General features: G+C 49.8%; 1 protein-coding gene across 8 annotated transcripts in view; it reads left to right on the top strand.

Annotated features, from left to right (window-relative positions):
* The window catches only part of ULK1 (unc-51 like autophagy activating kinase 1), an 83734-nt gene extending 67219 nt beyond the window's left edge, over positions 1 to 16515 (top strand). For 5 of the 8 annotated variants that reach the window (XM_054218964.1, XM_054218960.1, XM_054218958.1 and 2 more), the window contains 10 exons: positions 288 to 550; positions 1216 to 1400; positions 2224 to 2339; positions 2925 to 3068; positions 5416 to 5603; positions 8298 to 8476; positions 8622 to 8740; positions 10925 to 11082; positions 11299 to 11434; positions 13349 to 16515. In XM_054218964.1, coding sequence (XP_054074939.1) covers positions 288 to 550; positions 1216 to 1400; positions 2224 to 2339; positions 2925 to 3068; positions 5416 to 5603; positions 8298 to 8476; positions 8622 to 8740; positions 10925 to 11082; positions 11299 to 11434; positions 13349 to 13404 — 1544 coding nt within the window. In that variant the 3' untranslated portion in view covers positions 13405 to 16515. The remainder of the gene's footprint in view (positions 1 to 287; positions 551 to 1215; positions 1401 to 2223; positions 2340 to 2924; positions 3069 to 5415; positions 5604 to 8297; positions 8477 to 8621; positions 8741 to 10924; positions 11083 to 11298; positions 11435 to 13348) is intronic. The other 3 variants (XM_054218959.1, XM_054218961.1, XM_054218962.1) reach the window with 3 other exon arrangements.
* Positions 16516 to 22281: the final 5766 nt, after the last annotated feature.

Genomic DNA, 22281 nt, shown 5'->3' on the forward strand with positions numbered 1-22281 from the left:
GTGTCCTTGCTGCTGAACTCTGACAGCCAAGGTCCCTTTCCCTGTAAGGGCTGCAGTGAAGGAAAGAAGCTACACGTCTGTGCCCCTGTTGTGCATGTCTCTTCCTCCCGTGAAGTCAAAACCAGATCAGGCCTAGCAGATTGTGGCACTGATCAGAGTGCCTTCCTTAGCCATCCACTGAAGGTTTTGATATGTAGATGTTTTAGTAGTGGATCCTGGGATCAGGCTGGCTTTTTGTGCTAGAACGAAAAAATGATGCGGTTTGTCGCTGTGTTTGGGCCCTCCAGGTTCCTCGGCGCCTGAACACTCTCCTCGAGGGATGGGATCCCGGCTCCACAGTGCTCCCAACCTGTCAGATTTGCATTCCTGCAGGCAGAAGATAACCAAGCAGCACTCTGATCCTCTTGTTGCTCACTTCGGTCATACCCCAGTCAGCCAGCCTCTGCAGATCCATGGCTTGCAGCACTGTCGGCAGCTCAGATCCTCACCAAAGCTGTCCGAGTTCATGCAGAGAAGCCCTTTGCCAACTATAATGGGCTCCCCTACAAAGGTATGTCAAGGAGTCTACTTTTTTTGGTTTTCTCACAGCTCGATATTTGGGGTTCTTTGTGGGTGAACGGCTGTGTGATCAGATAACCCTGACCTGGATTTATCACCGCTGGTTGGCTTTTCTTCAAGGGCTGTTCAGTGATCCGTGTGAAATGGGGTGGTGTCCTAATTCTTAGTGGACAGATCTCACTTGGCAGCAGTGTTCACCATCTGAGTGGAATCCAGGGTTTTAAACTGTCAATGGAAAGGAGCTGCCCAGATTAGGCAGAAACGCATTAGCAAGCTGCGGTGCCTGGGCTGGTTTGCACACACAATGATCTGGCTTGTGGCACAAGTGCATGTCCAGCAGGAATCCCCAGCGGAGACGGCAGGCAGCTGAGCAGGTGACAGCCCTGGTGTCTCATGCAAAGCTGGCACTGTGACAGCATTTTCTCTGCTTATGTTAGGCTGACACAAATTTTCAGCGGAGTTGTTTGTTGTCCTTTCATTTCAGTTTTTCTGGGACTGGGGGCAAGTAACTGGGGGTGGGATTTCTTCCTGTTTTTCAGGCAGGTTTTTAAGCATACAATTTAATTTTGATAAACAAATGGGCGGAGGAGGGGAGTGAGGGGAACCTTCCTCCTTCATTTTAAAGACAGATCTCTGTCTTTTTTCTGTTGTTCTTAGGCTGTGTCCCCGTTTGAGTTTCCCAAAACCCCAAGTTCCCAGAATCTCCTCACCCTCTTGGCCCACCAGGGAGTCATGGTTACTCCAACACGGAACAAGACCTTGCCAGATCTGAAGGAGATGGGTCATTTCCACTGCCAGCAAACTGGCTTGGGATTGAGGCCTGTGGAAGAGATCAAGGGCAGGTGAGCCATAGTCAGCTTTATACAGCGGCGCTTCATTCCCTAATACGGGACGGATGGGGCAAATTTCAAACGCCAGCTAACATCTAAGTTGTAATGTAACATCTGCAAACATCCTGCAGTTATCTGCTAGCAACCTTGGGTTACAAGAAGATATGAAGCAGGTTTTGAAAGTCTTCCTCTACAGGGGCAGGCGATGGCCTAGATTTTATAAAATGAAAGATTGTCTGCAGCTTCACACTGTGGTTAGTGTCCAGGGTTTCATCAGGTGGGGGTCAAGGATTTTATCATTAGACCAGACGCCCTGCAAATATGCAGGTGCGTGCCTTGCTCTTCGTGCCTGTTGTGGATGAGAGGATGTTGTGGGTCTTCCTTGTCTGTGAAACAGTGGGCACCGGTCTGCAGACCAGAGATCTTCTTGAAAGCCACGTGCTGACTGTCACGACCATTGCAGGATACAAAATCAGTCAGATGTTAGCGTTAAGTTTTTCTAACATGCCTCTCTGCAGACTGCAGATTTCTGCAGTGATCTGGAGGAGTCCTCTGTTACTAATTTCCATATCTTCCATCAAAGAAAAATTGTGTTGGAATAGTGCTGTAGTCAGTACTTGCATTACTCAGTCACGGTAGTCATATGCTTTCTCCAAGTAGTAGGAGGTGCTTCAGATGCTCTGTTGAAAGAAGAAGAGTGGTTATTTTGGCTCCAGACTGTTTGGTGAGTGGTGTTAAGTGGTTGCGGACCAGGAATGGCAGAAACTGGAGTGGAAGTTAGCTGAAACCTTGCACCTGTTGACCTTCTGCATCATGTTGTATGTCCTCTTTTTAGATCTCTGAGCACAGGCAGGCTCACTGACCTGCTTCTGAAGGCAGCCTTTGGGGCACAGATCTCAGAAGCCGGCAGCAACGACAGCCTGAACAATGAGAAGCCAATGGAAATTGCAGGTAGGTGGGGAGGGCAGGCAGATCTGGCAGGATGTCCTGGGCTGGGACGAACCTTTTTGCCTGTGTGCCCCCTACAAATGGGAGGCTGCTTTTCCGATGGTTTTTGGCAAAGGAAGTGACTGCCGTGTGTGAGGCGTGTAATGATGTTTGCTTTCAGTTGTGGAGCGCTCGAAGGTCTGTGCTACGCGTGCTGTGTAACTGCTGGCTAGCAGTGTGATTTTTTGTAGGCAGGGCTTCCTCTTTTGGCCCACTTTTAAGGTGATAACATGCGGAAGCGGGGACTTTCTGCCAGGCGGCTCGAATATGAATGGCTCTGCAAGGGTGGGTCTTCCTGGGCTCGCAGGTGGGGAAGTGCGGAGGGGAGAACAGCCGCAGCAATGCCTAACGCAGCTCGTGTCCTGGAGTCCCTGCCAGCCTGGCCCGGTCGTGTTCTCGGGGGATGCCTCCAAAGGGAGCGCTGGCCTGTGCTGGTGACCACTGTCTCCCAAGAGAGTCTGCAGGAACATAAAACCGCTGGGTGAGGCACACCATGCTCTGAGTAACTTTCCTGTAATGCCAGTCTGCACCTTTCAACTGTCTCCCCAGCTCCCTCAGGTGCTTACGGAGGGACCCTGCACTCTGGTGCCCGGGCTGGGGGCTCTGCCAGCCCATCCCCAGTGATTTTTACTGTCGGATCCCCTCCCAGTGGAACAACCCCCCCACAGACCACGAGGACCAGGATGTTTTCAGGTAAAGGGCTGATACCTACCTGCCTGTTCCAGTGGGAATGCCCGGGGGCAGAGCAATGTGTTGAATTCCTTACTGCTGAACACTGGTGGTGGCAGAGGGCTGCTCAGAGCACAGTCCGTGGAGCTCAGCTGGTCTCAATTCTAAGTGCCTTTGAGGTTCTTGTGCTGGCTCCTTCCAAACCCAGTTACTGCCGATAACTGTTTGCACTGGCACGAGGGCTAATGCCCTGTAGTGGTTTTCCAGTACTGGAAGAGAGAGGCAAACCATTCTCTTACTTCATTTCTCTCTGCTTCAGGAATAATGCTGCAGCTGTTCGTAGACCCACTGTTGCTGATAGGTCAACAAACGTAAAGATTTGTGTTGTGTTCTGATTGCTTTCCCCATGGGTTTTGGATGAGCTATAAAAGAGGAGCGTGACCATCCGTGCCCAACAATTTCAGTGCAGGAGTACTGTTAGGAAAGGGCCAGGATGGCTCTGTATGCAAAATTATTAGTGGTGTTGCTTATGCTCTGAGCTGCTAAAGTAGGAAATGGGGAAATGCACTCCTGCTTGACAGATACTTTGAAGATGCCAGTGCTCTGGCCTCATCAGCCAACAGTTGAGGCTGTGGTAATTGGCCCTTTTGGGATAGTGTGTCTGGGAGCTGGAGTCTGTGTTCAGTTTAAGAAAATATTTGGACACTTTTATTTGCATTTTTGGCTTGTTTGGTTTCTCATCTTGGCTGTTTGTCATCTGAATGTAGTCGACTCTGTTCTTTAATTACTGCAGGAAAGATTTGGATGTAACGATGAATAAACTGCTTGACTGGGATGGGGGGACACATGGGCTCAGTTCCTGGGTATGGCTTGGATTTCTACCGTAACTAAAACCACTCACATCCTTGATTGTCTGGAAAGTTGGGACCATAATCTGTTCTTTGTCTCGTATATTTAGGGGTAAGCTCTGTAGGGCAGAGACTCTTGTAAAGTATGTGACGGGCCTGTAGCACAATGAGGTTACTGTCCTGGCTACAGCCTCCAGCTGCTCCTGAAATGTTACCAGCAGAGAATTCGGACTTCCTGTATTGCTTTTGTGGGGATAATTGCAATTTGGAAGCAGATCCCAGCACCAGTTTTTAGCAGGTTGATATTTGGATGCTCAAGGGTCTGTGGAACAGTCAGGCTCTTGGATGGGATGCCTGGAAGAGGAGGCAGTTGAATAGTGAACCTACAGCACATCCGCAGGATTAGGTCAAGGCGGTCAAAGCAATGCTGCTTGACAAGCTTTGTTAGGTCTGTGCAGTAACTCCATACGTTTTAGTTAAGGCATAAAGTTAATGGCAAAAAGGGGAGCTTTGCAAGCTGAAACTCTGCACCTCGAGTGCTTGGCCAAGCCATGAGTAAGATCACTTGACAGATAGAAAGGCAGAGTCGTCTCATGAGTCGTCATAACAATTTCTGTAAACAGCCTCTTGGAATTACAGGGTATCCAGAATGTGATATAGTTGGTCCTTTCTGAAGGATCTGGAAATACTCTGCCAGTCTTTGATGATCCGCTTAGCTTTGAAGCATAGGTGCCAGCAGGGAGAGAGCTTTGGGAGGAGAGGAGACTGTGCCTCTCTGCAGATCAGTTGTGCACCATATTGCTGAACCTTTTGAAGGCAGGGTGGGGTAGCAAACTAAATTCAGGGGTAAAAGAGAAACATCTCCCTCTAAAGGATTAGTGACAGTGGAGAGCATCGCCCTGGTAGAACAACCAGGATGTTGTAGCTGGTTTTGGCATCCCCCTGTCAGACAGAATATATCCCTCTGTGGAGCGTGTCAGGGGATGTGAAGCCCTCTGGAAGTGGTGAATACTCTGAGACAGAAGTTCTGTTTGAAGTGTCCAGCTTTTATATGCAATGTGCTCTTAGGGTGGATTCAGGGAGAAAATGATGGTGAGGGAATTGTCTGAGGGACACTGTACCTGGTAGGAAACCATGGTTCAGACCATGCTGATCAATGATGGGGAAGTTGGCTGTGGTCGTGTGTGATAAAAATCAGCCCAAGATATCATGGCAGGATTTAGAACATGTTTGGACAAAAAAGAAAGAGTGCTCCTGAATTGTCTCTGTAAATGACAGACATTCTGGAAGGTGCATTAAACCTGCTGGAGCTTGTAAGCTGGTCTACCCGAGTCGCTAAGGAGCTTGTTGGGGAATGGTTAGTCTGCGCCAAGAGTCCCTGTGTCTTCCTCCAAAGTACCTGTTGCTGGCTCCAATCAGAGCCAGGATCCTGGATCCTACAGGATTGTCCCCTCTGTTGGGCGAGGAATACCTGGCCTACTGTTAACATCTTCAGTAATTCCTTTGCCTATTTTTCTTCTCAGTAGGGTCTTCCAGCTCTCTCAGTTCTGGAGGCTCATTCACCGGCAGGCACTTGGCAGTGGGAACTGGTGGGGATGCTGCGGAAGGCCCCTCAAGTCTCCGGTACGCTTTTGCTGATCCCATCACTGCCAACCTGGAAGGTGCTGTTACGTTTGAGGCACCAGAGCTGCCCGAAGAGACGCTCATGGAGGTGGGTATATCCCAGGGACCTGCTAGGGGAAAGGGATGGGGGAATAAAAGTAAAGCAAATCCAGAGGTGAGGTGATTCCGTGTGTGAGCCAAGGGGGTTGCTTCAAAAGATGGAGCAAACTGGTTTCAAGAGAGCTGGCCAGTGCAGCGCTCAGAAAGCCCAGGCCATATTTAGCACAGTGACTTTTGAGCCTGCTACCAAGGTGTTTAATTGTGAGACAGCCCGTGACTGGGGTTAAAATTCACCATTTCCAAAGGTGAAATTGCAGGTTGGAAGCACCAGTTATCTGATGCATTCTATATCAACAGTTTCTGAAGAAGACCTGGGTACTTTGGGCCTTTTCCCTTTTAAAAGGCTCAACATTAGTCATAGCTGAAGCTTGGTGGATGAAATGACTGCCTGCTGGGGGAGTCGGGCCGGGATACGGCCTCTGCTGAAAGGGTCGGAAAAAAAATAAACCTGACACTGGTGGTGCTGCTGAGGGCGGGGGGGACGCCGTGTTCTTCACCAGAACAACTAAACCAGATTGTCGCGGTGAAAGGCTGCCAGGCTCCCCTCCTCCGCGGGCTGGAGACAGGCTGAAGCAGAGCAAATGCTTTTGTAGCTGAGATATATTTGAAATGTAGGTCAGGCTGCCCATTTGCAGGAGAGGTGGGAGGCGGATTCAGTCACGGTTTCAGCTGTGTTCATGATACCTCCTTGGGCTGTCTGGGACTGGGGAAGGCTCTTTGTATCTGAATTTTGCTGGTGTTGCTAAAAACCCTTAGATACCCGCAGAGATATGCATTCATTGTTTTAAGGATGTGGGTTTGCTCTTCTACTTCAGATTTTATTTAGCTCAATTTTTTTTGTCAATTATGCATTGAATTGCATTTGTTTGCCTAGTTACCTGCAGAGCCACAGGGCTAGAACTTTCAGCATTGATATGATCACAGTAGTAGTGAATTTAACTGAGCATCCTACCTGTATGAGGTCCCAGAAGTATGGGGCCCTGCCAGCTGCCACCACTTCGGACACGGTCTGAAGAGAAGTGTCCATAGGAAGCATCAGCTTGATCTTGTTAATGGCACTCAGCCCAGCTTCTGTGTCTGTAGTGAGTCATTTGGGCTCGGTCGTCATTTCTGCTGAGCACAGTGATCCATTTGCATGTCACAAAACCTTTACAGCGTATTTTGAGATCCCTTTGTGCTCTGTGGAGTTGGCCAGAATGCAAACCTGGCAGATTTTCTGATTTCTGCTGATACTTTCGGGGCATTGAAATCTGTTTAAGCACCCTTGTTTATCTTGAGCAAAGCTGTTGCATCCAGAGAGGTGGTTCTTCCATCTTTCGGAAAAGTTTCTCTAGGTGCAGACAAGGCAAATTGAAGGCCAGGTTTGGGTTTGTTTTGCATTGCCTTAAAAACACAATGCAGAGATGGCTACGGAAGGAAGGACTCTTGTGATGCCAAATGAGACCGTGAATGCCAGCATAATTAATAGAAGCCGACTGTATAAGCAGAGAGGAAGGACTGTGCATTGGTTAGAGATAACAGGTGGAGACCTGCAAGATCTTAGTAGTTTCCTGCTTTGCCGCAAACTTCTTGTGAGATTCGGCAATTACTTAATCTCCAAGTTCCTCCTCTACTTTTAGAGAAAATAGAGGAAGATGGAGATAACGCTTCCTTCCCCTACTGGACTGTCCAGGTAGCACGGTAGTGGGAGGAGAGATTCGTGTTTCAGATAGTCAAAGCTGCCTTAGCAGCCAAGTGCCCGAGCCACTGAATGAAAAACAAAAGCTTGCAGAACTTGAGCATTGGTTTTTTTTTCCAAATTCACATAGGAAACATCCTTACCAGCCCCCTTTGAGAGAACTGAGCCAGTGACTATTTGAAGACCAAGCAGGTTAGCCGCTTCTCTACAGAGAGAGTAGGAACAATGGAGTTGCATCTGATCCTGGCAGCAACTCATTTTTTAGGACCCACACGCATTCAGTTTTTCCACAAATACCAACTTCCCAAAAATGTTTTCAGTGACTTAAGCAATGCAGCTTCCCAGAAATGTAATAGCAGAGGAAAAACTGCTTTGAAATGAACGTAGCACTTAGTGTGTGTGCCAGTGCCGCTCACTAAGTGGCAAGGAGTCGCACATAAAAGGTTGTCCTTGCTGTCTCTTCAGGGGACCTCACCCAGGACTCACTGCTCTGAACCAGGAGGATATAAAGACCAAGGGCTGGGCTGCAGGGTGGGACGCGCTGTGTTTGCTGTTTTCTGTGGCGTAGGAGGTTGTTACTGTCTCGTGAAATCCCAACCCACTTTTAGTTTCGCACCAGCATTGCTGTGGTGGGGACCGGAGCTGGGCCTGTGGTGGTCTCTCCCCCTTCCTGGCTGACTTCTGAAAGAGTCCCGCCGAGCTGGGATGCTCCTTGGGAAGGGGACGTGTAATTTTGGAGCAAGTCTCACCAGCTTCTCCAGAGAGCTGGAAATCACTGTCTGGGGCTGTTGCTCGCTGCTATTACTGTGGAGGAGGAACTGGTGCAATGTGCAGGCTCGAGGCTGAGTTTGGCTGTCCCTGCCCAAAGCAGCACTGTAGAGGGTTTGGGGCCCGGCTGTTGTTTCTGTTAGCTGGGATAAGTCGCTGGCGCAGCTGGAGGTGAGCAGCTCTCCCTGGCACGGCAGCTTTCCCTCTGTAACCCCCACCTTGGTGTCCCTTCAACAGCAAGAGCACACTGACATCCTGCGCAGCCTCCGCTTCACGCTGGCCTTTGTCCACTACGTGATGGAAATCGCCGCCCTTAAAGGCAGCTCCAGTGAGATGAGCAGTTCGGTGACATCTGAGTACCAGCTCCAGGAGAGCGTGGTGGCCGACCAGATCAGTCTCCTCAGCCGGGAGTGGAGGTAAGGACCCGGGGAAGAGCCGCCCAGCTCCCAGGTCTTCTGTCGCTCCCTCCCACCCCACATTATCATTTGGTACCAGAAGTCCTTCGGGACACTTACCGCTGTCCCATCCATCTGTTTGCATCGCGATGTGCTTTCTTTGCAGCTATGCAGAGCAGCTCGTGCTGTACCTGAAAGTAGCAGAGCTCCTGTCCTCGGGGCTGCAGATGGCCATAGAGCAGATCAAAGCTGGCAAGCTCTGCCTCTCCTCCACCGTCAAGCAAGGTAAGGGGCCGCTGGGCACACGGCGCAAAGGGCTGGCCTGGAATGGAAGTATTAAAAATATCGCAAAGGGTATGAAGGGGGTTGGTGAGCGTGAACCCTCACCAGTGTGCCCCGGGACTTACTTCTTGCTGTCCCCTTGCACAGACGAGTCCTTTTTTTATTTGCATTGAAGGGAATCCTCTCTTCACGTTGACTTTAGGTCTCAAAACTCCTGCTCATGCAGGAGACTCTTCAGTGCTAATTAGTGAGAGGGGAATGTATCTTATCTGATTCCTTGTACATCGATACCTCAGGTGCTTATTTGTACTTGACGTAAGTCCGACTTAATTACACAGTGCATGTCCTCGGAAGTGCTTACTTGGCAAATAGAGACCTGTCTTGGCAGTGATGATTTTTCAAGTGAAACAAAAACACAGGAAGTAAAATACTGGTAATGCCAGAGTCACTTCTTTGCTGGTGTTACGGGCTGGCATTTGCATCTGACTGGCTGGCTTGTGATCTGAGCTGGCTGTGATTCAGTGATTAGAAAAAATGATTTTAAAACTACCATTGTAATATTTCTGCAGGAGCTTTGTGAAGCACTTGAAGTACTCGACCCATCAGCTGCCTTCCCCAAGAGCTTAGTCTTTTAAAGTACTCGTGCTGCTGAGGTGTAAAACAATAGAAGTTAAACACAACTAGCAGACATATGTTGTAGCAGGCAGTATGGGGCAAGATGCACAGGTTTAGCTACACATCTTCCACATGTTCAGGCTAACAGGAAAGTTGTCACAACCCAAATAAATAACTCCTTTTCAGGGCAGATTGCAACTTCTAGATTTGTAGTGTAATTTGTCCTTCAGTGTGTGCGAATTGGGCAAGGCTGTCTTTTCATGTTTCTCTCCCCACAAAATACTGCTCCCTTGAGGTTTTTCAGGGCACAGTGAGGACACAAGGGTTTTAAAGGTACCTGTGTACGGAGAAAGCAGGGAAGCATGAGAAGAGACTGCCCTGGAGTGTCCTTGGGCAGTGAGTGCCAGGCAGGGTCCTTACCCACAGCCGTCCTCTTGCTCCTGATAATCTGGGCACAGCTCAGAGCTCTGATTGAATTCCACGGAGGATGATATTGCTGTGTTGTTGTTTTGGTTTGGTTGTTTTGGTTTGTGTTGTTTTGGTTTTTAAATAGTCTCCCTATGAAAAACGCAGAGTTTTTCATTTCGCCCTCCTGAGCTTTGGGGTTCCCATTCCCTCTCAAATTCCATGTGCCTCGGTTCTCTTCTCTGACGAAGAGTTGCAGCAGCCTGTCTTCCTGCAGGCAGTCTCCTCTCTGGCTCTCCGCTCTCTTACCTCTGCCTGGGAAGGCTGGCTTTAGCGACAAGGCTTGACTGTCATGTGAGGTTGCCCCTCTGTGGCGTAGCTGAGAGAGGCTGGTTCGTGGTGTGGGTTAATTTGCCTCCTGCAGGAGCAACTCGTGCAGTGTGGGTACTTTCAAATGAGCACGGAGCAGTTAATACTCATCAGATGTTGGTGGGAGTTTGTGTTCGGTGCTTTGTGGAGACCACACCATGCAGCTAGGGAGGCTCAAGCAGCATCGCTTGCTGTTTGGGATTGCTCTTTAATCCCTCAGAATCATATTTGATTGCCAGTTCTCTGTCCCGTAGCCTTCCTGTCCTAGCTGCCGTGGTTCAGGAAAGGAGGTGGCCTTTCACAGGCATCAGTGTCTTTTCTTTCTGGGACAGCGGAGTCCCAGGAGAGAGATTCCCTTGCTTAGTCAGTGCCACTCATCCGCACTGAGGTCCAGCAGCTACCACATGCAAGTCACGTACTTCTTCACAGCACGTCGTCACCCATCAAGCGGCAGAAGCTTTCTATCTGGCACGTCTGTGGCTTCTGGTGGTGCGTGAGACATCTTGCACGGTGCAAACTGCTCTCTGCCTTCTGGCAGCTGAAGGAAACAAAAATAGAGCTGGCCTCAGGTGAACTAGGCATATGTGTAGGCGTTGCCACGTGCAGGCTTATACCTGGTGAAGGTGACAGAGGACAGGAAAAAGCCCCTGTTGGTGCAGCAAGTAGTTCTCTGACCATCTTTCTTTTGGCCGTAACATCCGTCTTGAAGTTACTCATTTGGGGTCCTGTGCATGGAGAATGGGAGGCAGAGGGAGAACTGGAAGGTAGTGCCTAAAGCATTTCTTTCCATTTCTCTAGTTGTGAAGAAGCTGAATGAGCTTTATAAATCCAGTGTGTCATCCTGCCACTGCCTCAACATGAGACTCCAGAGGTTCTTCTTGGACAAACAGAAACTCATGGATCGGATCAACAGCATCACCGCAGAGAAGCTCATCTTCAGCTATGCTGTGCAAATGGTAACGACTGCACGGTGCCTGGGAGCGGGGTTAGCACAGAGCCAGTGTTGGGCGGTACCGGTTCCTGTGGGGACCTTAGCAGATGGTTTTACTCATGAGGCTGCGTGCGGCCTCTGGAGGCTGGGCGAGGGAGCTGTAGGTGCATCTGAGGGGCCATGCTGGGAAAGCCGAGTCTGGTCTGTGAGTAACCTCTTGGCACGGGGTTGTTGCCTGCAGGTGCAGTCTGCAGCCCTGGATGAGATGTTCCACCACAGAGAGGACTGCGCACAGAGGTACCACAAGGCTCTGCTGCTGATGGAGGGGCTCCTGAACATCATCACTGAACAGGGGGACATAGAAAACATCAATAAATGTGAGTGTTCGGTGGCTATTTTTTTCTCATACTAGAACATGTGTTTTTTCTAGCTGCATGGTTCAGAAATTTCAGTACCCAGCATCCTTTTTTCCTTTGGCTACACCTTGGTGGACATAGCAGAGATCTCTTGGCTTGTTCTAGCTCCTCGCAGCCTGGCCTCCTGCTTTCCCAGCGGGAAAACTGTTAGAAATGCAGGTCCCTGTTCTGAGCCATATTTTGAGAGCTTCCCATGCAGAGTGATTGCCAGGGCTTTGTTGGAGCTTTTGATGTGTGAAAGAACTTGCTGAAGGAAGTGGTTTGGCAGCAGCAGGGGCCTGGGTTTGGTTTCCAGCCGGCACCATCCCTCTGGTTGCTCAGAGCACTTGGGAACGTGAAACTGCAGGGGCTGTCAGGCAGAGACGGCGGATCAGCACAGCGAGGTCTCCTTCCAACACGTCTTCTGAAACAGGACTGCTCGCCTGCCTGGTGCCCCAGCCCCAGCCCCGGCTGAGCAGGCAGCAGACAAATACTTTTCACATCAGCAAGTGCTTTCTGTAGCAGTGGAACTGAACTCTTCCTGCGTGCCATCATTTGGCTTCCTCTCCCAGGGACAGATGGACCCCTCTGTCTGCTGCTCCGAGCTGTCACCTCTCTCGCCCTCTCCCTTTGTCGTGAGGGGGGTTATTCTCCGCTGCTGCAGGCTCGGCAGCCAGTGTGTGTGGAAAGGGCTGACCTCACTTGCTCTGAGCGCACCTTCCCTGCCCTTATGGCTGGGCTTTAATCACCCCTGTCATCTCCCTCTGCTGGAGGCAGGCACAGGGATGGGGACAGCCATCGTCTCTGTTAGAGCAGCTTGACATGGCCTCGGCTCTGCTCAGCCACCGCTAAACCAGCCCATCGGCTGCCATGCCCCACAGCTGGCAAACCCTGCCTCTCCCCTCCGCTGGGTACCAAATGCCTTTCCTGGGCCGGCGGCCGGAGTGCTGCCAGGCTGCTCCAGTCATCCGTGTAGGCAGAGCTCTCGGATTGGTAATGAGAGGAGAGGTTTCTGGCTCACAGGCAATCAGTCAGTTAATTATCACTAACTTTCACAGCTGACATGAAGCTCACTGAAGGAGAGCAAAGGGAGATTGGCAGGTGGTGTGTGGTACTGGAGAGCTAAGTGAACAGGGATTACTAAGTAGTTTCTGTTGTACCCTTTCTTACCAAACCTAAATCGCATCTTTTGTCCAGAGATACAGCTAATGCATCTAATAGATTTCTTTTCCCAGTTGATATCCTGGTATTCCCTGTTTTACCCTATGTTCCAGCTCCCTGATTGGGCTGTTCTCTGGCAGGCTGTAGTGGGTATGCGTTTCATTTGGCATCTCAGGTATAGGATTACTTATTTATGAAAAATAAAATGGCGAACCTAGAAATACAGCAAGTCTTCCCCTGAGAGGAATGAATTCCACCAAACATTTGGCTTTTGAGAGACTCTTGGGCTCAGACAATGAGAATCGGGCACTGTCCGTGCTGGGCTGGGTGGTCTCTCAGTTGGAAGCCAGGACAAATGGCACTGGAGACCTTGAGTCATCTTGCCTGCTGGCAAATGCCACTCCAGTAACTAAAAGTGAATAAATTGTCCCAGTGGCCGGTGGTTCTTTATAACATCTTGGTACCTCTGTCAGAAGTGCTGCTGCCACCTGGCTTTTGTTGTTGGATCTCCAGTTATTCAGCCTTCCACCTGTCCCTTCCCAGCATGGTGTTTGTGGGCAGGTCCTCACCTAGGCTACATTGGTACGTGGTAGCGATTCTTGAAGGGCTGCTTAGATTTGCTGAAGTTCCGCTTTTTTTTTTTTTTTTTTTCAGTCTCCAGCATGTTTTGGAAGTCTTTATATTTCCAGGAAAATGAGAAGTTGATTTCTTTTGTTGTTTTTTTTTCTCTCCCAGGTAAACTGTGCATCGAGCGCAGGCTGTCAGCTCTGCTGTCGGGGTTCTGCGCCTGATTTCAGTGTCGTTCCTTCTTCACGCACCTCGCGCCAGCTGATCACTTTGTTTCTGACAGCCTGCTGCTGTGGTGGGAAATTATTCTGGCAGTAGGAGACCTGGAGAATGAACTGCTCCATGTTTTGTATTTTGACGTTTTGGGAAGTTGTTCCACAGAGCCGGATTCCTTCACAGGGATGTGTGACTGCAGCAAGCACAAATACTTCCCTGCCCAAAGGCCTGGGTGAAGATGTAGCCGATGTGGAAAGGTTTCCCTTGTTGGCAGAGGGGATGAAGGACAGAAATCTGCTTCTTCCCAGCACTTTGAAGGATAAGACTGCCGCCTGTCCCTCTTGCTTAAGAACAGGGTATTCCAGTGCTGTGTCCATTGCAGGCAATGGATGTGCTGAAACTGCTGGCTGCAGTTACCGTTGGAAGGTGTCATTCAGAAATCAAGGCCAGTTCATGTACTTTTGCCTGTCCCAGCTGAGAGCCAGGCGTCTGCAAGCTTCCTGGAAACCCGAGGCTCCCCGTCCTTCTCTCCTTTGTCCCTCTTCCTACATGTTTATGCCTTGGAGGGCTTGTGGAACAGCGGAGAGGAGGGAGTCTGCTCCCTTTTGCCTGAGCGTTGCTGACGCGGCTCCCACCTCTACAGACTTGCCAGGCAAGGCAGAGGAGGTGCTGCTGCTGGGGGAGTTCGCGTCTCCCGTGGCTCTGTTTGGGCTGCCTCTCCGCACGGATGGGCAAACGGCACAGGGAAAGAGACTGCGCAGGGAGCAGGAGGGTGACAGAAAGCGTGACGTGACGCTCCTGTGTTTGTGAGAAGCCAAAATTAATCCGTTCCTCCCTTGGTCCCCGAGCTCAGTGGGATCAAGGTGAAAGTGGGCTGGCCGTGGAGCCCGGCTGCAGTGCATATCTCCCAGGAGAAGCCCCAGCGCTGTCCTGCTTTCAGCTGTGGGCTCGGCACCCCCCTTCCCAGACCCCCCCCGAACTGCAAACACTAGCTTTGTGAATCAAAGGAGCACTTTACACACTATGGGAACTGTGAGAAGTTGACTTTGCATCACACAACAACCCAGGAACATCACGACTGTTAGGAATTCTGTTCTTTTTATTCCTTTCCTTGCTTCCTGGTTGTTTTATTGCACTACGTGTGTGCGTATATTAATATGTATTCCTAAGGGGGAATATATATTGATATATATCTACGGTTTGTGTGTAACTGTACGTATTTAACTGTACTGTATCTTGTGAGTGCGAGGCAAAAAGCACGGCAGAGTCTGTGCTGTTCCTCCTCCACACCAGGCAAAGCTGACTGGCAGTACCAAGATGTGTTTTGTTTTTGTTGGGTTTTTTTTTATTTAAATGTTCTTTTAAGGACAGTCAGTACAAAGCTCCATGCTTTTTAAGAGCTCAAGAACAGGCGTTAAGATCCTACACACTTAACAATTGGAAACGCTTTTTTTAAGAAGTTTTATTTGCTGCTTCATTTTTTTTTATAAAGAAATCTTGTAGTGTTCAGTTGTATTTTCAGCATTTCTTTTAAGGAGACTCTGTAGCCAAATGAGACTGCGGGTGCGAGTGGCTGGAGATGCGGTTGAGGCTTCGGATGCTGTGAGCGTGAGAGGATAGCTGGCTGCCTTTCCCTCTGTCTGCGTGCGCGCGTGTGTGTCTTAATTTATCAGAGTCGTGGCAGTATTTTGTTAGCGCTGGGCAGAAAAGTATCTTTGAAAGCAACTCGAAACCTCAGGCTTTGTTTTTGGGGATCCAAAAATATTTTGCACGTGGTGGTTAAGTCCTCATTGCTTTTTTTCTCTCGACATTGGCACGTTCAGTGTGATACTTTACAAGGGTTTCAGGAGCAATTTAATTGACTTTGGAGCTGGCATCATTTTTGGCAATGTGGGTGTTTCTGATTGCAGAGCAGAAATGCCGATAGAGAAATTTAAAAATATTTCCAATTCCCCCAACTAGGGAAGTTTTAAGTGTAGCTTTCACAAATGCTTCAGCATTGGGCCGCTGTTACATCGTACGTTGGCAGCCTGCTGCTTCTGTGGCCGTTTGTGCTTGTGCCTGGGAAAAAAAGAAAAGAAAAAAAGATGACAACAAACAAGAAAACATCCAGCCAACCCCCCCAGCCTGTGGCCAGGAATGCCGAGGAGACCCAGACTGCTTGCCCAAGGGTTTTACCAGTTGTGCAAAGGGCTATGCCGCAGGCAGGAGCGGCGCAGTGGGAGAGCACTGAGCCAGGACGGACCCTGCAGCACGGACACTGCTCCGCGCCCCGCGCCCTGCCGGCATCCCCCGGGCCACCACCGCCGCCGGTGTCACCCTGCCTCTGTGTGTGGCGAGCTCAGCACTAACCTTCCAGCTGTGCTTAATTACTTGAATGTACCAAAATTGTCCACATTCAATGTACACAAGTATATACTGCTCCAAAAAATTGTGGTTTACAGACCTACAACCAATATATATGTATGTGTTTGTGTATATACATACCGGGATGTGTGTGTGTATGTGTGTGTATGCGTATAGATACACACACAAACACAAACGTGTATATATATGTTTTCTCTCAATACTTGAAACTTAGCCACTGTGCTTGAATGAAAAAAAAAAAAAAAAACCACAAAAAACACACAAAAAACCCCAAAACGGGGGGGGGGGAGAAAAACAAATCAGACAGGTGATTTATTTTGCCATCACTTTGGTGACTTTCTTTTTTTTTTATCTAACTGCATGTAGCGTGAAACCAACTTTTTTGGTGAAAAATATTTATTGCTTTGTAGACCATAAGGTATGCAAAAAAAAAAAAAAAAAAAAAAAGAAAAGACACCCCAAAAACCAACCCCCACCCACTGTTGAAGTTGCTAGTGTAGTCCACCTGCTATTGTCATGGCTTTGTTACTGTTGCAGCGTTTGTGTGTAGCGTCTTTAATAGAGTTCAAGAAACCTCAGTCTAATAAACATGTATCTTCAGGTTTGTGAGAGCGTATGATGATGTTCTTTATGAGGTAATGCTTGATACTTTGTCAACATTTTTTATTTGTGTTTTGTGTGACTTTTTTTTTTTTTTGGCTTTAAATTGTACAACACCAATTTAAGAAAATAAAATTGATTTGAAATTGTTAGTGGCCTGTGTTCAGTACTTTATCATTCCAGTTAGTGCAGTATCCGAGTAAGGTATTTAATGGGTTTGGTTCTACCAGCCTTGGCTTTCAGGTGAAAAAGTCGCCCCCTTTTCCCAGAGGGTGAAGCCTGGGACAAACCCAGCTGCGTTGCCTAAAGCCACACATGAAGCCTTTGAATTTGGAAAAGTTGAAGCCAGATTCTGGGTGGAGCTGCCGTGGCTGGTGCATTTCTTCTTATTATGGCTGTGGCTCTCCTCCTGCCGTGGCTAGAAACTCCGTGAGGAGCTGACAGCAGACCCCTTCCCCTCCTGTTAGATGCTTAAATCTCACCCATCTTTCAGCATTTGCAAGACGAGCCTGTCGGAGCCATTTGTTACTGGGGTCCCCAGGGGGCACGTGGGAGCAGGGGTGTCCGGTGGCCACGTGGAGGGGTGAGGACGCGGGGTACGTCTCTGTACTCGCTGCAGTTTTGGTGTTTGAACACAATGGCACAGGGCTTTGCTTTCTGCCTGCCTAGCTGTGCGAAAAATCACTGAATGTGGCAAAAAGTACAAGGAGGATGCCGTGAGCACGGGTCCTGGCTTTGGGTGCAAGGCGGGTAGTTCGAGTCCCTGCTCTGTCTGATTCAGAATGTTCTGGGATGAAAAGTTAAGCTCCACATCTGGGACACAAGAGAGGTCCTGAATTCATTAGTCCAGCCCTTACAGTCACAGAAACTTCAGCAATAGAAGTGTAAACTTTCAGGAGCCAAATACCATAATTCCACCAAACATTTTCCAAAACTCTGCTTGCTGGAGCGTGCATGTTATTGTTTGCCGTGAGCATCCCTGGGGAAGCTCCTGCCTTCCGGCCCCTCTGTGAGTCAGCATCACCCCATACACTCACTGTGCTGCATTGTGGTTTTGTAAGAAAAGACCCTATTTCAAAATCCTAATTTACCATAAGCTGGAATTGTTTTTTCTTGCTGAGCCCTATTTATAACTTCTGTTTCCTGCCCCTGCCTTTCCCAGCACGGGGAATTGGAGTCCCTGTGTTTGATCTGTGAGAACAGTCCTGCCTGGCGACGCCAGCTCTGCTCACGCACCATCCATGTCACCTCGGGCACAGGGAGAGCCCATTCCTTTTCCCGGTGGTGGTGGCAGTGGTGGGGACAGCTCTGAGAAGCTGCACTTCGGTGTGGTGGTGGTACAACCTGGGTGAGACCCTACAGCAGCCCTTGGAAACCGGTCGGAGCTAAATAAATATAAACATTGGTGGTGCTTAAAGTCTGGCAGCTCAGCACACTTGGATCTTTGGGGTTTGGGGGTTTGGGGGGGATTTTGTTTGGGATTTTTAACATGTAAAGCCCACCTTATGTGTGTTTGTTCCCTCTGGCATGGGATTGTGGTAAATAACATATATATATACATACAGACAAGTTTCTGATGCTGAGAGTAAGGGAGGGGGTTTCTTTTGAAGCTGCCTGTGAAGAATTTTAAAGGTTCAGGTGGAAAACCTGTAGCCAAATGAAAGACGGAGCCCTGTGTGCCACATGCCCATGTGGTTAAAGAGCACTCTGCTGAATCCATGGGGCTCTCGCAGGCAGCAGAGCAGAGGGGGAAAGCGCTAGCTGGGAAAACTTAACAGAAATAAACAGTCTCTTCTAAAAGCACTAAACTGTGGGGCCCAAACAGTTTAAAATTGCACAACTTTCTAGATGTTGACTGTGACGTTATGCTGCTGTTGACTCTTGGAGAAAACAAACCCGAGCAATTCTTCCAGGGCATTTGGCTTCATTCCCGCATTTTATATTTAGTTGTTGGGAAGTACGTCAGCAAAAACACGCTCATTCAACTCTGAAAGATCAGAGGTGGCTCAGTGACATCAAGGAAGTAGAAACGGGCGGGTGTGTGTTGAACCAAGGCGATACAAACATCAACTATTCCGCTTCTCGTTACCAGCTGTGTTAAAGCTGTAATTCAGGATGAGTTAACTCCTTCACAGCATATTTTACTCTGTGGTGTTTGACATGCTCTTCTCCTGCGGTAGCACATGGTTGCCCCTCTGCGCTGGCCAATGGTCCTGCTCAGCTGCGCAGGGCGAGGAGTCGGCTGGAGGGTTTTGGTGAAGGAGGAGAAGGGCTGCCTGGCGGGGAGGCAATGCGCTACCCCAGCGCTGCAGGGCAGGAGCTAATGCTCCCCAGACAAATCCTAGCGGTTGAATTTATTTAAATTTATTACCATAAATGTAGCGCTCATGGTGCATGCCATTCCCTGGATGAGGAATGGCACGCAGTGCGGGATACAAACTTCCCTGGGACGCTTCTGTTCTAAAAACAGCGTTTTTAGGGACAATAGAGTTGAAACCACCCCCCCTCCTGGGAGATGAAACCTGGGAGGGGATTTGAATGCTTTCAGAAGACTTGCTAAATAACGTATTTCTAAGAATGAGCTTAAGCAAATAATGCCAAATGCAGGTTTCTTCCTTTACTGTGGACAGAGGGTACCCAAGTTTCCAAATGTCCCCAGTCTGCAGTGCACGAGGGAATGTTGGGTTTGTAGCTTTGGCTCCTTCTCCAGCACCTGCTGCACCCAAGTGTCTGCTTACACGGGCACAGGGATCGTTAACAGACTGTGGCAGGGAATTACAAGTCTGCTGGGGTTTCTGCTGCAGGTAATCCTGAAGCACAAGTGAATTGTTGCTAAACTTCTAATTTAGATCTTGTTTTAGGCAGTCGAGTCACTTCCAAGTGAGAACACACTGCCCTGTGTTAAGGCAGGAGCACCTGGTGGAGGAAGAACGTGTGACTTGGTCTCAAACAGGAATATTCTCCACGGCTGAAAGAATTCCCAGTGCTTTTCCCTTGTATCCTTCAGTGTGCTCATCTCCAGCTGGCGCCCTGCCACACAACTGCTGGGCAGCCACAGACCGAGGTCTCCCCAAATTTTTGTCTCCCAAAAATTGCTTTGGGTTTGTTTTCCCAGCACTGCAATGAAGATCTGTCCACTGCGAGTCTCGGGGTACACACCAACCCTCATCCCTGGCCTTTTCCCAGGACAGAAGACCGTGGGGCTTCATCCTCTGTGGCAGTCTGTTGGTTCCCTGCACTCCCCACCCAGCTGCGTGTCCCCTGGCAGGGAGAAGTGGGGGGCTGTGGTTAAGGCTGTGTTCCCTGAGAAAGCGCCGAGAGGAGCAGGGAGCTCTGGGGAGGAGAAGGTGGCCCCAGAGCCCTTCCTGCAGGGCCTGCTATGGCCATGGGCCCTGGGGAGCTGGGTGGCCTTGGGGAGCAGGGTGGCCTTGGGAGGGAGGGAAGGATCCAGCCAGGAATTGCCTCTGAGATGCCTTGAAGGGCCCCCTGTGAGTGCTCTTATAAACCAACATTGAGTGAGGATTGAGACCGATGTCATCGTGAAAATGAAATTAAAATGTCTCAACACACGGCTATGCTCCAACCACTGTCCTGCAGCTATTTTGCTCCCCGCGCCAGCTAGCTGCTGGACAAAGGTGTAATCGTCCCCGAGTCCCCAGCTGTGCCCAGGAAGCTTTTACGAGGCTGATTTCACTGCTGAGTAACCTTGATGGCAGCAGTCTCACTTAAGACCAAGCAGATGTACCATTCAACGTACTTTAATTTTATCAGTCCTATTAAACACATATGACGTGTTCTGCTCCTCACATAAACAGCAGGGAACTTCGCAAATTTTTTGCTCTGGTTCCAATTTAATCCTGGGTATGTGAGTGAGAGGAATGAAACCCTCTGTTAACTTAATTCCTGAAGATGCTGGGTGCTGGCTGTGAATTGCAAATCAACTCCAAGCAAGAGTGCTGGCTTCACAGGCCCCACATGGTGATATGCAACAGGACCTTCTGCTCCACGCCAAAACTTGCAGCTGTGTCCCTGCTGCCTTGTCACTTGAGTTACACATCCCTGAGGGTCTACCTTCCCAGTGCCAGTCCCCACAGGACTGACCGACAGCAGCAGCTCTGGCAAGTCACTTTAATTTCTCTTTGCTTTTGGTAGCTATCTGCTTAAAGAGAAAATAGATAAATTAAAGAGAAAGAGGCATGGCGTGGCAGGTTGAGAGCAGAGCTTGTGCCACCTGTTTTGAAGCATCTTTACTGTTCTTGGAAGGGGTAAGGGGCTGGGATACTGAAGCTGTTTCCCTGCTGGGGATATCCACGCAAGTCTTTCTCCTGTCCCACCACTGGTTTTCCCTACGGGCTGGGGCTGTCTTCCCTCAAATTTAGCTAAATGAGCCAAATTCAGAAATCACAGCAGGGAGGGAGGAGGAAGCGATGGTGGTGGACAGACAGGCAGCGCAATTGCATAAGCTTCACTTCCTAAGGAAATGAGGCAAAAAAAGATCCAGACGCCCTGGCCGAAGCGATAGAGAAATTTGTATTCCCGTTTCCCCTGGCAGCAGTGCTGCACTGTGACAGGCGATCTTTTATCACTTCTCTAAACAAAGTGCAGCTGGGCCCGTGTGATAAATCTTCCCCTTGCCCCATGGCGCTACTGAAATAACTCTGAAGTGTGGGTTCAAAAAAGGACGTGCTGCATTTCTTCCCCTTATTAGCAGAAATAACAAGCCTGCGTTTGATAATCTGGCCTGCTTGGAAACATCAACCCTTCCATTTTCCATTTGAATGAATAAATGGAGCTCTCTTACGCTAATCTCACAGCGTGCCAGGGAACCCACATGCTCTCTGGTAGCTCCGTCCTACAAAGCGCTGAAGCTCGTAGCGTAACACGACAATTCCCAGGCGCATTTGGCTTTTCGGGAGGTACATGCTGTTGCCTGATAAGGGTGCCTATTGTACTCCGCTTTCCCATTAAGTGCATCACTGCAGATAAAACTTGTTGCAGAAGACGTGAGCATGACAATTGCTTGAGAAAGCCAGCTGGAGGAAAACCTGACAGGAAAGTGAGACTGTAGGTGCCTGTGCTCAACACCAGCACAAGCAGAAGCTGCGTGGAAAGGGGGGGAACAGGGGCCAAGCTTACACCCCTTGTGGGACCACAGAACCACGAGCTTTTAACGGCAGCCCTGTTTGCCATATGAAGTAATTCCTCCCACTTGTGTCCTCCTCTCACTGTGACTGCAAGGCTTTTGCTAGTGCCGGTTTCCCCAGGTGGGTTTGTAAGGAAAAAATGGACTGGTTTACTTATGTTTACCACAGGAGTGTATTTGCTAGTTTGCCTTTTCCCCTGCTGTTGCTCGATCTAGTAACTTGACAGGCTTTCTGCATGTGTTGGCTCCCAAGAGCCGGTGTGCTGGGCGGGCCAGCAGGGCACGTTACGGGAAGGCAGGAGGCAGGCTGGGCCACAGGCTCCTGGGAGTCCCCGAGCCGGCCTCAGTCACCTCCCCATCGCTTTCTAAATCTCAGAGAAATATTTGTCACCCGGCCAGATGCTCCGGGAAGGCCCAGGCTCGCTGTAAGGAGCCAAGAGGACCGGGCTGTGGTGATGATGGGGACGTGTTTGGTCCTGCCAAATGAAGGCACTCCGTTACACAAAGGCACTGCCCGACCAGTGACCCTTTAGGGGGGACCTTCGTCCCCGCACTGCGAGGCCTGCCGGAGCCGCTGCCCGCGAGGCGCCGCAGGGATCCCCCCGCTCCGGCTCCCGGAGGCCCAGTGCAGCATTCGGGGCTGCGGGCACCGCTGCTACCAATCCAACGCCCGGCCTCGGCCCGGGCCGCGCCGCCGGTCCCCTCAGCGCCGCCGGTCCCCTCAGCCCCGCCCCGCGCCCCTCACCGCGCCCCTCACCGCGCCCCGCCCCTCACC

The sequence above is a fragment of the Rissa tridactyla genome, chromosome 13 (genome assembly GCF_028500815.1).
Source record: "Rissa tridactyla isolate bRisTri1 chromosome 13, bRisTri1.patW.cur.20221130, whole genome shotgun sequence".
Lineage (NCBI taxonomy): Eukaryota > Metazoa > Chordata > Aves > Charadriiformes > Laridae > Rissa > Rissa tridactyla.